Consider the following 14,321-nt stretch of genomic DNA (forward strand, 5'->3'; position numbering starts at 1 on the left):
CCATTGCCACGCATCCTCAGGGTGGGTGAAAAAGTAGGTCTTTTACTTAAAGATGATTTTTAGTTTGGCCGGGAAAAGCAGCATATATAGGATCTGAAGGTCTCTCAACTTTGCCTTTACTGCATCAAAGGATCGCCTCTGTTTCTGCACTTCCTGACTATAGTCTGGAAAGATCATAATCTGTGCATTTGCCATACCGATCTCCTCCAGCTTCACGTGGTATTACGTCCCTGTCCGCAAAGTTCAAGAATCGAGCGATGACTGGTCGTTTTCTCTCCCCCACCAGGGGCTTCACAAGGAGCGCTCGATGGGCTCTCTCAATTATAAAGCAGTTAGAGAATGTTGCCACAGGCAGGGTCTTCAGCAGCCATGTGTGCAGGAACTCCACCATATTGGCCCCTTTAACCCCTTCCATGCTGATGACGGAACCGCTCCGTCATCAGCTACAGTTGAGCTGTGCTGATGACGGAGCGGTTCCGTCATGGCCCGGCCGCCGCGCCTGCGCGGCGCTGATTTCGCGCCTGCGCGGGCGTTCTAAAGAGCGGGGCGGGTCATGACGGAACCGCTCCGTCACCAGCACAGCTCAACTGTAGCTGGTGACGGAGCGGTTCTGTCACCAGCATGCGGCGGCCGCGCGGCCGCCCCGCCCCTTTAGCGCTGCGGCGGAATAGCCGCCGCAGCGAAGGGGTTAATTCCTTCCCTAAAGCCAACAAAGTGGAGGTTGTTGCGCCGGGCCCTATTTTCTGCATCGTCCACCTTTCACTGTAGCTGTTGATGTGAGGCCCGGAGCTCTTTTACGTCTTTCTGCAGAGAGTGGATAAATTCCTCTGCCTAACCCAGTCTAGTTTTGGGCGTGGTCACCCTCTCCGTGAGATTGTGAAAGTCCTGTCGCAATACCGTGACTTTAGAGCCTACTTCCCCAATCTTGACCTACAGAGCCGCGCGGGATGCCTGTATGTCCTCTATAGATGCCTGGATGGCACCCATCAGAAGAGCCGTAACCGATCGTGGACTCACAGCCTCTGCGCCCGTCTCCACTGTAGTGGGCACCGACTCTTAGCGATCCAGTGTGCCCTGGCGTGGGGCCCTGGGGGACGCTTCTTTCTTGCCCATCACGGCCACTCACAGTGTCCACCGGGTCGGCGTTGCTGGCACTGGGTACCTTCCTCCTCCTTTCTTCTTGGTCCAGAGGCCAGTTCTCCCGCGCCCCTCAGCCCCAGGAGGCCCAGCTGGTCCCACTCTGTCACGGACGCGCGGCCTCAGGCGCCGCCGGGTCGCAGACGCCCCTTCTCTCAGGGTCCGTGCTCACGATTGTCAGATGGCCCAGCCAGTCCTGTGTCCAAGCCAGGGAAGAGTGGGGGGGCAAGAGGAGGCAGGTCAACAGCAGTACAGTCCGGGCCCCTGTCCCAACTGCTCCCCACACAGTATTCTCAGGTTGGGCCCCACTTACTGGTGCTCTTCTTCAGCCTCTTTCCCAGTAACTCAACCTGGTCAGTCCGCGCCGTGTTGGGGCCCCAATCTGCTGCTTCCAAGGGCGGCCTTCTCCAATGCGTGTACCGGGCCACCCCTTCGCCCCGGGGAGCATCCGGCCCCACAGCCCGTGACCTGTGTAGCACGTCTCCTCCTCCTTGGGGCGCCACCAGATGTCCCAGGTGCCCTGCCACCCGCTCCGTCCATGCGGCCGCTCTGTTGGTGCTTCGGCCGCTCTGTTGGTGCTTCAGCCGCTCCGCCGTTGCTGCAGCCAACACCTCGCGTCTGTCGGGCATGCCTTCTCCGGACCAGGCCCCTGTTGTGGATCCTGCCTATCTCCTCGGCCACAGGGAAGTCTGTCTCCTGGGTCTCGCCGACACTCTACCACCCCAGTGGGCCTCCGGGACTTCTCAGGCCCACTGCTGTCTCTTGCGGCCTCAGGGCACGCTCCTCGCGACTCCGTCGCAAACCTTCTGGGCACCGCCATCTTGAGGCTGTATCCGCTCGTCTTCATGAGGCCGCACTTCTCCGTCGGATCTCGGGGCTCCGTAGACCCTCCGCAGCAGCGTCACCTTTGCCCACGGCACCACAGGACCTTCCAGTCACCCGTGGCAGTAGTTAGGGGATCTCTGGATGTTTGTATTTACGTCGAATCATTTGGGCTCACCGGGGCTTCGCTTGCGTGTGACTTACTCGGCCATGCTGTTGGCCACGCCCCTTGTGTGTGCATTACTAACCCGTAACCTGAATGTCCTAAAATGGCAGACAAAACGCAGGATTTCTATTGCGCATGCGTCTACTGCATCTACGTAGTATGAAACTATTGCATTTGGTGGGAAACTTTTGCAGCTGCGCAATGGCACTTAAAATGGCAGCTTTAAACTCACACGATAATGCATTTGCTACCGCTTCAACCAAACCTCGTAAGTTCTATTAAACACTAATGCAAAAGCTTAAAATAAGTAAATGGGAATGGAGTACAAATAAGTGGTATACAGTGAAATTGTTGTTTCCGTGTTCTAACGTATCTTTTTCTGACTTTATTATTCGTTCACATTTGGGCCTCAGAGGGTGATTGAAATCCCTACCCATGTGAGGTTCACACAGGCGTACAGGAATCTGCTGAAACCCTGTGACAGTAACACTTGAACCCAATCCAAGGCCACCTTGAACTTGGATGCCTGGTAAAATGAATTTTTGGACCTGAGAGCAATGCGACAAATTAAGGAATTGATACACATTTGTATTGAGCATAATGTGAGATGCGGGCGGGAATAAAGCTATAGGAAAGAAAATGAAGGAGTGGCACATAGAACGATTGCCCTAAGAAAAGTGTTATTTCTAAATGGTGTGATGAACTCACCTCCTCGCCCTGACCAATTAGAATAGGGGAAAACACAAATATTGACACTTTTGGGGGTGGTACATGAATCAAGAATAGTATAATTGAGGTAAGATAGCTGGAGAACTGGTCCAACTTGTCAGATATATTATTCCCACTCGTCACTGACCCAACGTGTATGCTGCTCCAGATTCTGTCCGAGACGCTGTCTCAGACTTTGATGCTACCAGAAACTCTGCCCAAGAATTTGAGATATTGATCAACAATCTATTTCGTCTAGAAGGGATTGTGGAAAAGGGACATCCGAGGAGAGTAGTACCAGAGAAGGGTGCGACGTCGGCGTTGCACATAAGAAGAGGTCACCTTCCAAGATCTGAAACTGCCTGATCTCCTATCTGTATCCTGTCCTGGAGATCTATCTGGCCCCAATCTTTACGGAGTTAGGTTCATCTTGACCATAGGTAAATATAATCTACAAAATCTGTCTTTATGCCTGCTCTTTCCTTTTTCCCCACCCTTTCCAGGTACCATCTTCATTGATCTCTTTGTTACTTTGCTATGATTGAATTTACTTTGCCTCTTGAAATGAAGGTGGTTACTGGGATTGATTCTTGACTCACAAATTAATTTAGATAAAGGTTTTCAAAACTTCTTGAGTCTGTGGTTATTCAAGAAATAAGTTAATGTCATTCTACCTTACAGTAATTCAGCAACCTGATTCATTGAGGAGAGGAAAATTACTATTATTGAATTGGTAAGACTTGGTAAAGGTGAATATCAAAATTACAGGCAACACAAAAATGTATGCCAGTCGGTTTACTAGCTTATCTGTGTGAATGTTTTTGGGCCCAGGTGAGTATTAGGTATGTGTGTGTAACAAGTGCTTGTAACCCACACTCCATCAACTAGTTAGCCTAGGCACAGCTTTTTTCCCACAATTCAGGAACTTGTAGTCCTGGTTTTACACTGGGTCATATAAGACTAATGAGGAGATTTACCAAATCTCCACACAAAGCAGCTTAGACAAGAGAAAAAACTTTTCCCACTTTGAATGCGTGCTGCACAGTGCAGCATGCATGCAAAGTCGGAAAATGAAGGAGAAATGAAAGCACCCAATATACTGCATTTGGTCAATTGGGTTTAGCGTGAAAAACCCTGGGTGGTTGCATGGGAACGCCCATGCATTACCCTTGGCACCCCCCCATGGCGCAAAGTAATGTGAAGCAGCGTTCTCATTACTTTTACGTTATTTCCAGCACTAAACAAGTTTAGTGCTAGAAAGTAAATTTGGAGAAAAAGACTTTTCGCCATTTAGTGCCACTTTTGTGACGCAAACACGGCGCAAAATCTTAGAAAATCCCCCCATGGAGTCCCACAAGTCTAGGAAAAGGCCAGGACTGGCCTAACTAATCACACATGGACATGGGAAACATGGAAGCAATGGGCTTGGCCCCTCACCAATACATGCCTAAAGCCTTGATTCAGACAGGAGACTCCCAATTTTTGAAGTCAAAAATGTTGTCTCCCTCCTGAAATTGCCTCTGTTTCAATAGAAGTCAATAGGAGAAATACATTCTCCAGATTATTATTTTTAAATTTCCCACTTTCCTCTTCTAAAATGTTGGCATGTATGCTCACCCAGTGGGCTCTGGTGCTTCTGCACCGGTTGCAGCATTGACATGCATGCCGCTGCCAATTCTCACTTTGCTTAACAGCGCAACCACTCCCACATCATTTTTCGGGCTGTCCTTGAATTCTGCCAACACTTTCAGGAACAGACTGCTTTTTAGCAACATGTGCCTATCTAAACTCTCGAACCCATCCCTATTCCCAGGCACTCCAATAAATGCTCTCTTTCACTGAAGAAGCCATGGTAGGTAGTGCGGCTTGGCTGTAATCAAGATGGCCGGTGCTGTATGAAGGTTCACCCCAACAACTATCCCTCTGTGTCTGCTACAGTGCGGCATCGGTGGTCCTGCTGCAAGGGGCCGAAAAAACCCAATCCCAACCCTAACGCAAAGATGACTAGATGCAGCCCTACTTACAGTGAGTTTGTGGCCTTGTAGTATTCCCCTCTAGTCTTTCTACATTTCGTTCTGGGACATCTCTGCTTCCCCTGTACTCTCTCAATTAAGTTTAAAGAATTTCAAATGTGTGAGCAAAAGGCAAGGCGTGACTGTTTGGGGCTTTACAGACTGACAGCTTGCATTCCAAAGTACTGTTTCCAGTAAACGACGAGCACACGCTCTAGGAACCCAGCCGAACAGGAACCTGCACCTGAGTGTCAAGTGCGGAATGAACTCATGAGGGACCTGTCTGTCTTCGAGGGGCGGGTTTGTCATTCGTCATTGAACGACAGTGGAGCTAGGTGAGCGGGACAATGTCACAAGCTGCAGTATAAAGGGTGACAGCACTTCCTGGAGGTCATAGGTGATCTCGTCACTGCGATGAAGCTCCTGTCTGTGTCTGTGCTGCTGATCCTGGCAGGTAAATCCGTGGCAATAACGTCTCTTTCCAGCTTCTGTGGTGAAAGGAGGGGGGAGGCTCTGGGGTAAAATGATGTATGGCTCCCCTGCTTGGATGCCTCTGGGCCTGCCGTACTCCAGAGTGTGACGAGGTACTGCTAGGTTTGCTTCAGAGAAGCTACATTCTTTCATGTGTCCAGTACCAAGCACGACAAAGCGCTTGATGCTCCCCGGCCTATGAAACTTAATTTACTGCGTCTTTGAAAGTGCATTCTCTTCACATTTTGACAATCTCCAGTCCCCAAACTCCCAGAATCGCTATGTCCCCAATTTCCTTTATAAACCTTTAAAAATCAAACTTCTCTTCACCATGCCAGTCTCCTCACACACATGAGACTCTCGACACCCTAGACCAAGGCCGGTCCTAGCCATAGGCGGTATGGGCAGCTGCCTAGGGCCTCGCGCTCAGGGGGGCCCCGCCGCCGGCCCCGCAGTTGCAGGAGGCGGGAATAACATGACAGCCATTAAATAGCCCTAGTGTTGCTGAATGGCATGAATGAATAACTGACTGTCACAAATTCAGGATCATCATCACTTCCAACTCAGGCTGTAACTCGCACTCTGCCTACCAGGATGGGGCCCCACACAATGGCAACACCCCACCAGTCCTTGTGTACCCCTGCCGATCAAATTGAAAGAAATACGTCACTTTACAATTGGGCTCATGGAAGGGTGCCCCCCTCCTGGAGCCTCTAAGGGATGGCGTGGGAAGGCCTAGGGGAGGGGGACACCTCTTGGGCTGCCCATTCAGAGACTCCGCAGGGTGTCCATTGTCGGCACTTTAACCCATATAGGTTTAACTCAGCCCCCAAGCAATTCTCACACCTTCAGCCCGAAATGGGCTGTACAAGAGGTGTTTGGGGTGGCTTAGAGGAGGAGCTGGGGCCCAGTTGGAGTCTGCACAAAGCAGCTTCCCGAGATCAGAAGGTGTCACTTCTGTAAATTGCAGGGGCCTCGCACATTCCCTTTTGCCCAGAGCCCCGAAAATCCTAGGACCGGCCCTGCCCTAGACCTCCCAACATGATATTTCCCTGAACCCTTCTGAGAAACACCTTCCTCACGTTCCCCCAGACACACCATCCTCCACACCTCCTCCTGAAGAGCTACCCCCACTTCCTGGAGGCTCCAGACCCACACTATGTTCCCAGTTAGTCTATGTTCCCCACATTTCAGAAGATCTCTATTTACCAGAGCTGTACTGAACGTTCCAAGCCATCCCTGTCTCTTGGATACTGCAGGCCTGAACCAATCCTGTGCTGACCTCTCCTTAACATGGATATCCATATTCTTGGTGCAAGAGTCCTCTGTTTACTGAGATAGGATCCAAAGCTACTGGTCTTGACTTGGACTCAGGTCCTCCTGGTCCCATGCTCTGCCCACATTGTGGTCTTAGGCAATCTTGTGATACTTCGCATTTCTTTGCAGTTCATGAGCAGTGCCTAGAAGCAGTGTTTGCGTGTATGCCATGCAGTAGTTTTTAAATGTAATTCATGTGTGTGTATATATGGTGTCGTTACTTACATAATGTTTTGTGGAGTTAATGGATAATGGTAATATTTCTGAATGTGCCTCCAAGTCTCGCTGATACAGGGTGGAGGGTTGTTGCTTTAGGTGGGGCCAATCAAGGCTGCATTTGTATGTCAGAGCTTATGTCATCAACATCAAACATGTATGCAGTGTGCTCAAAGAAGGGCTTTGATTCAGCCCCTCTTCAGCTACTAATTTATTTCGGCAAAGAACTTTCAGCCATTGCTTGAAGAAAGTGTCAATCACATTTTGGTTCAGGCAAGAGAAATATTTGATTCACATGGTTAGCTCTTGATTATTAGGTCTGTTGGTCCGCCTGCAAAAGAGGTGCTTCAAACCGCATTGCTATCCCTGCGCACAAAGGAGACATATTTGCACTCCTCAAAGGGTTACTGCACTCTTGTTGATTCAGCACCTACACTAAATTTTGGTTTGCTCCTAAAAGTGATTTGTTTTCCTACAAGTCTTTCCAGATTCCTGCTACTATTGTACCAAGGGGGAAGCTGCACTTTAGTGTGACATTCCACTAAATGTGATTTAGCGCCTTAATGTGATCCTACATTGCTGCTTACTTTTCATTAAGAGTGAGTTTGCATCCACCCCCCGCAACTAAAACAGACAGGATGATCTCCATAAAATACGCTGTCTGGTTAGACAGGGCATCTGAAAGTAAGAGGAATGAGTTTTGGCTTCCGTATGAGCATTGGGTTAAATCCCCTGCCCGTATATAGTCCAATGATTTGTCCTTTACATCATATTGCTTGATTATTCCAGCAGTAGCTTCACCTGTGGCTGGATCAGACTAAGCTATTTACGGTTGGAGAAGATGAAGCAAGATGTAAAGTGATCCATCCTTGGCTCTAAACAAAGATCTCTGCCTGGTGCTATACTAAGAAGTCCGTCCTTTCATATCTTTTGTTATCCAAGGCAAATGAGGAATAAAAGTGATAAAAAAAAGTGTTTAACCCCTTGCATGCTGGTGACGGCTCCTGTCTGTCATGGCACATAGTGCTCGTGTGCTGATGATGGCCGGGAGCCGTCACGACCACGCCCGCGATCAGAATGTGCCGCAAAGGAGCGGAATTCCGACCGCAGGCAAGGGGTTAAAAGAGTGATTTTGCACCTGAGGGCATAGCTTATGCAAGTTGTTCCAGATATTTTGTGATGATGTCTCCAGTGGCAACCTATGGGATCACTGAAATAATATCGAGTGTCAAAATATCGACTAGCAAAAATATCGTGGACAAAATATCGACAGTCAAAATATCGAGTTTGTATCTACAAACAGGTAAGTACAAAAATATTGAGTACAAAATATCCTTTACAATAATATAGTTGTAAAAAATATCGACTTTATAAAAAACAGTGTTAAATTAAATTAATATTAAAATGTAATTACTAAAATATACTTAAAAATACTTACATTAACTTATAATAATTAAATAATAAATGAAAGTAATAAAAAAATGTTTTACAATATTATTTGTTAAAACATATATATATATTAACATACTATAATTAATTAAGATACTAAAAACTGACCCTGAACCCTAAAAATACCCCTTTACCCAAAAACCCAAACTGACCCTAAACTCTAAAAATACCCCTTTACCCAAAAACCCAAAACTGACCCTGAACCCTAAAAATACCCCTTTACCCAAAAACTAAAAACTGACCCTAAACCCTAAAAATACCCCTTTACCCTAAAACTGAAAACTGACCCTGAACCCTAAAAATACCCCTTTACCCTAAAACTGAAAACTGACCCTGAACCCTAAAAATACCCCTTTACCCAAAAACTGAAAACTGACCCTGAACCCTAAAAATGCCCCTTTACCCTAAAACTGAAAACTGACCCTGAACCCTAAAAATGGCCCTTTACCCAAAAACTGAAAACTGACCCTGAACCCTAAAAATACTCCTTTACCCAAAATTAATCAATATTATTTAATTACCAATTAATTATTAATTAACAATAACAATAAAGTAAATATATTAGCACATTACCTGTAATTAATTTAATAATTAATATTATTTTACCCCAATTAATTACTTTACAATAACACAAAATTATATATATGTAAAATTTACTCTAATTAATGTAATTAACTAATTACAAATAATTAATTACCAATTAATTACTATTAAAAAATATGTACTAAATTATATTAATTAATTAACTAATTAATACTAATTAATTATCAATTAATTATTAATTAAAAATATTTACAAACATATATTAATTAATTAATTATTATTAAATTACTTCCCACCCTATTCCCCTATAAACCCACAACCCGCTACAGAATTACATTACGCAATTATTATAAAAACAAAATTCATTTAATAAAATATTTTATAACATTAATACACATTTTTCACACATATTATTACATAAATATACACTATAAAGTATTATATATCATTAAAAATTCGATATTTTTGCTATCTATATTTTATACAGTCGATATTACTTCACTTACCTTAAAAACGATATTTTTGTAGTCGATATTCTGTCCAGTCGATATTTTGTTCAGTCTATATTTTAAAGTCGATATTATGTCCAGTCGATATTTTGGAGTCGATATTTTGTCTGTTTACCAACCTATGATTTTATTAAAGGGACTTTCCTATAAAAACAAATTTTTATGGCCCTCAGATTTCTATTATCTTCATTGTTGTTTTTATTGATGGGTTATGTCATTTTCCTTCCACTGGAAGACATGTTTTTTAGGCAACAATCGACACAAAGGCCCTTGAAGCATTTCCAGAAAGACACTTGGGGCCAGATGTACGACCATGTTATTTAGCGACTTGCAAATTGCGCTCAATTGCGAGTCGCGATTCACGAGTCACTAAATGACATGCACAATAGTGTCTGATTTCTACTGCGGTCGCAAATTGCATGCCTCATGCATATTAATGAGGCACTCGCAATGTGTGACCCCATTAGCAAATGGCTGGCCCTCCCAGGTATGGTGGCCTGCTGGGACGAGAGCCGCAAAAAATTGTGACTCGCTAAATAGGGATTGTACATGGCCCTATTGGATTTTTCATGTGCAAATGGGTCGCAAACCCGTTTGCGCATGAAAAATAGGGTCATACATCTGGCCCTTAGATTGTGCTGTTACTGCAAGCAAATGGGTAGTGTTGGAAATAAAGCCAGCAGTATCAATTACGATGTCACTTTATAGAGAGAGGAGGTCGTTATGGCATTTGGAAATGTTTTCAGAAGTCACTACAATGAAAGGATTGTGGTTTCAAAACAAGTACGTGTATAAAGGATAGATTTCGATTTTTCCGAAGACTTCATAGACATTTTAATGCACATTTTATCTTATTCAAACCTTCTGACAAGCCTGAGTGAGCCCAAGAACTCTATATTCTACCTTTTTTGTATTGAACATTTAATTCAACATTCACTTCATCCCTTCCATCTAGTATTACTAACCTCTAAAAAGCACCTCGAAGGCCGTCCTAATCTAGCAGGCCAGTTCCCATCTTCGTTCCTGTAATAGCTGAAAGCTAATTTCATGAGCAATACCTCGTCGTCACATAGCCCCTCTCTATTTTAAGTGCACCCTCCCTTTTGTTCTCCCGTTGCACTATTTCATCTTTGTCTTTGCCCACCTATGCCCCTCTGAGTCTGTCCCCACAAAGTTTCTCCTCCCTATACATTCCCCTACCCCTCCCTTCACACTCACCGTCCTCTTGTAATGTAAACCTTTCACCCATGGGTGTTGATTCACCAAAATGCCAGAGTAGCGGAAGTGCCATTGCATATGCTTTGGCCTCAATGGCATCACAGGAAGTGACATCACATGACTCTTGACCCTGTTTTCTTTCCACGAAGGCATGGCATATGCATCTAACATCACAACACATACCAACACTGAAGCACCACAACAAATGATTGATTAGTATAACAGAATAACACAAACAAATGTTCTGGGACATAATACTTGCCATAAATTTTAGAGCTCTCTCTTTGGGGTTTCTCCAGCTAAGGAAAAATTGTGAAATAATGGGTGAAATTGTGCATTTTAAAGCACAATTTTCACATAAATTTACTAAAATGCCGTAGTTGATGAAAGGACCCTCATTAAATATTCAAATCCTTCCATGGTGGGACAAACCAATGAAACTTGCCATTTCCCAGAAATCTACCCCAATTTTTTCCAAAATGTGGTATGAGTGTCCTCATATCTCAACAATTACCTTCATTGTGCCTGGGTCAGCATTTTGTCATAGCTGCCCCGATATTCCATTGGTACCCACTTATATAAAAACAAATGACATAAAACACACCAGTGCTAGAATTTTTCAGTGTATGCCATCCATATACCATCGGTGACCCTCATGTCAAAAATGACCTCAGTATTTCAAGGCCAGCATTGTGTCATGGTTGCCAACTTCCATATGCCAGATTATCCACCCGTATGCCAATAATTGCCTCCATTGTGCTAGGACCAGTTATTTGCTACTGGTGTCCATATGCCAAGAATTTCCAAAAGTAAGCCAGTATTTTTCAAAAGGTGGCCTTTATTCCATGAATTATCTCTAGTATTCCAGTACCACAAATTTAACATTGTTGCCCTTTATGACAGGAATTACCCCCAGTGTGCCAGTGCCAGTAATTTTGTCACAGGTGTTTGCCATGCTAAGAATTGCTGCAAATATGTCAAGACCAGTATTTTGCCCTTGGTTTCTCTGTAAGACAATGATTACCTTCAACATGCCTGTGCCAAGAGACAAAATTGCAAACACTGCATCACTTTGTTGCTGACACACACATTCAATCACGCTCCTTCTCTGACACTGACTCATTCATTCTTACACACACTCTCTTACATCCCTTTACTCTTATTCTTCTTCATTCTCACTCACTTGCATTTACTCTTAATCTCACTCATTCATACTTTCTGACACTCAGGCCCAGTTTAACTAAAGCTTCACACTGAGATTGTATCACTTTTGTTAGAGCAAGTGTTAGGGAGTGTTACTATTCAACTCAAATCAGGATTTGTGTTGGGTAGTATCCCTAAGTAACACAAAATAGTGCTGTTCACTGCTTTGCATTATTTTGCATTGTGTGGGTGTTCCATGGGCTTTGATACAAATCCATATGTACAAACATTGGTAGATAAGAATTTGCACTAAAATCTTACGTCTCCTTGAGGCAGATGTAAAGATAAATGTTTTTATTTCTCCTCATTTTTCCAACTTTGCTAGTGTACAGCATGCATACAAAGTGAGGAAAGCATTAAAGCATGGTTTTTGTATGGAACGGGCACCTTCCAGTATAAAACCTATGTTTCAGAGCACACATCCACCCTTGTAATATATCACGTAGGTGTATGCGATGGCATATGACTGCCAAAAAATATGGCAGTGCACGTAGAGAGAAAATATGAACATTTGTTTCACACTTCCTTTGATGCAAGGCCACGCAGCAACTTTGGTGTAGAGTTACCTTACATCACAGAATAGTAAATCGGGGCCTTAATCTCACAAAATCTCACTTCACTAACTGTCACTGACTTTCACACATTTTCACTCACACAAACACATGCTTATACATATAGATGCACTTATGCATACACACGCTCTTTTACATAAACATACTCTCACTCTGAAAAGCACACATGCCAGATACTTTTAGAGGAAGGTCTCTTTTCCACTCCAGAAGATTTCAGTAGAACATCTACAAGGAGGTCTTGTTCCTTCCATAAGAGACATACTACATCCTGGAAAACCACTTCTCATTCATCTGTCAGAAATTATTCTTCAACTCTGACAGATACCCCTCCCGCAGGAGTCTCACCAGTCGAGGACCTTACTACCTTCAATAAAGTGCTAGTAAGGGGTCTTGCAAAGTTGAATATAACAATGCTCAAAGCCTCAACACCTGTCTTATTTGAGACTTTACACCATAAAATCCCTTCAAGGCCTTTGCTTCCGTTGGTACCAGGTATTCTGGAATCTGCTATGCAGTGGTTCCTTACATCTGTGAGAAAGCTTGGGCCCACTTGAACATCCCCAATCAACCAGATGGTCTTTTTAGCTACTTGAGAGGTATGAGGGAGAAAACAATCACGATTTAATCTCAATACAGTTTGGTTATACAATAACTCCTTGACAATTAAATGTTTGAGTTTAGTAAGCCTTCATTTATTATCAGAAACAGACTGATATGGAATAATCTCAGCATCAAAACAAAGAACTACAGGAGAAACACAATGAGTCGAAATCACCTAATGAGATTGACACAATATAACAAAAAAAATACAACTACTTCAGTTATGATGATGTGTGTAATCAGGAAAACGAATTGAACATTAAAGTGCATCAGTTGATTATCAATGGTAAGCTGGAGCACACTATCATTCCCTACACTACCTTAAAAAGGCAGACAACAGTAAACTAAGAAGCATTGAGCAGGAATGAATAATAAAAAGGTGTCAGTTGTTGAGTCTTCAATACAAGAAACTCCAACCAAGGGCCATGTAGCATGAAGCCACACAATGCAGATGAGGTCTACACTTCATGATGTTCTAAGATGTATCTCTGTCCCTCATTAAGTTACAGCATAAGATATTGGTCTGCATCCAAGGCAAATTATGTGATCCACTCCAGTAACTTTCCACAATTGAGGCAAACATTGGCTACTGGCACCATCTTCTCCACCTCGATAAGTTGCTACCTCATTAGTCCTTGACAATTCTTCTCCTCCTCCATGGGAACATGTCTCCCTGCTCATTACCACGCTTCTCCTTGCCAAAATCCATCTTCTCATACCTTACCATCTCACTGAAACACAAACCCTTTCACTAACTGATGAAGCTTTGTTCGCACCTTCAATTGAAACTAAATATGCAAATAAACGCATTCTATGTTGAATGTTAAATGCAAAATCATTGTTAAACTTGAGATGTGAATCTGTGCTGGAAACCGTGCTTGATATATGGAAAATAAAGGGGTTAGCCACAATAATCCCACACAACCTGGGCAAAAACACACGGAGAACAAAACAATAATATAATGCAGGAACAAATTATTATAACAATGGTTTATAAATTGAGTGCTTAAATGTTATGTCCATAATACTGCTCAATAAAGTTTTATTGATGATGATGAGTGCTTAAATTAATCACTGTTGATACATTCAATTGTGTAAACAATCACTTATTTTAGCTCATCATATAGACCTACAAATCTTTGCTCCTGACTAAGGTACCTGGGGTATATAGAGGTATTAAACTCATTAAATATACATACATAAATAAAGGAAATGAAAAAAATATGAAGAGGACAGAAATTGCACCAAGCTGTGCATACATAAACAATGTGTAAGATGAAGACAATACATGTGAGAGCTAGAAAATTTTCTTCAGTCTTCCGGTTGTTTTAATCAGATATGGCTGTGTTATTTATTTTGTGCACAGTCCATATAGGAG

At 43.5% G+C, this 14,321-nt stretch overlaps 1 protein-coding gene across 2 annotated transcripts in view; it reads left to right on the forward strand.

Annotated features, from left to right (window-relative positions):
• The first annotated feature begins 5,160 nt into the window (after window positions 1-5,160).
• Window positions 5,161-14,321, forward strand: part of LOC147703580 (transmembrane protease serine 9-like) — a 1,394,371-nt gene continuing 1,385,210 nt past the window's right edge. For both annotated transcript variants that reach the window (XM_086931925.1, XM_086931926.1), the window contains exon 1: window positions 5,161-5,299. In XM_086931925.1, the coding sequence (XP_086788051.1) occupies window positions 5,260-5,299 (40 nt within the window). In that variant the 5' untranslated portion in view covers window positions 5,161-5,259. The remainder of the gene's footprint in view (window positions 5,300-14,321) is intronic.

Source organism: Lissotriton vulgaris, chromosome 7, assembly GCF_964263255.1.
Source record: "Lissotriton vulgaris chromosome 7, aLisVul1.2, whole genome shotgun sequence".
Classification (NCBI taxonomy): domain Eukaryota; kingdom Metazoa; phylum Chordata; class Amphibia; order Caudata; family Salamandridae; genus Lissotriton; species Lissotriton vulgaris.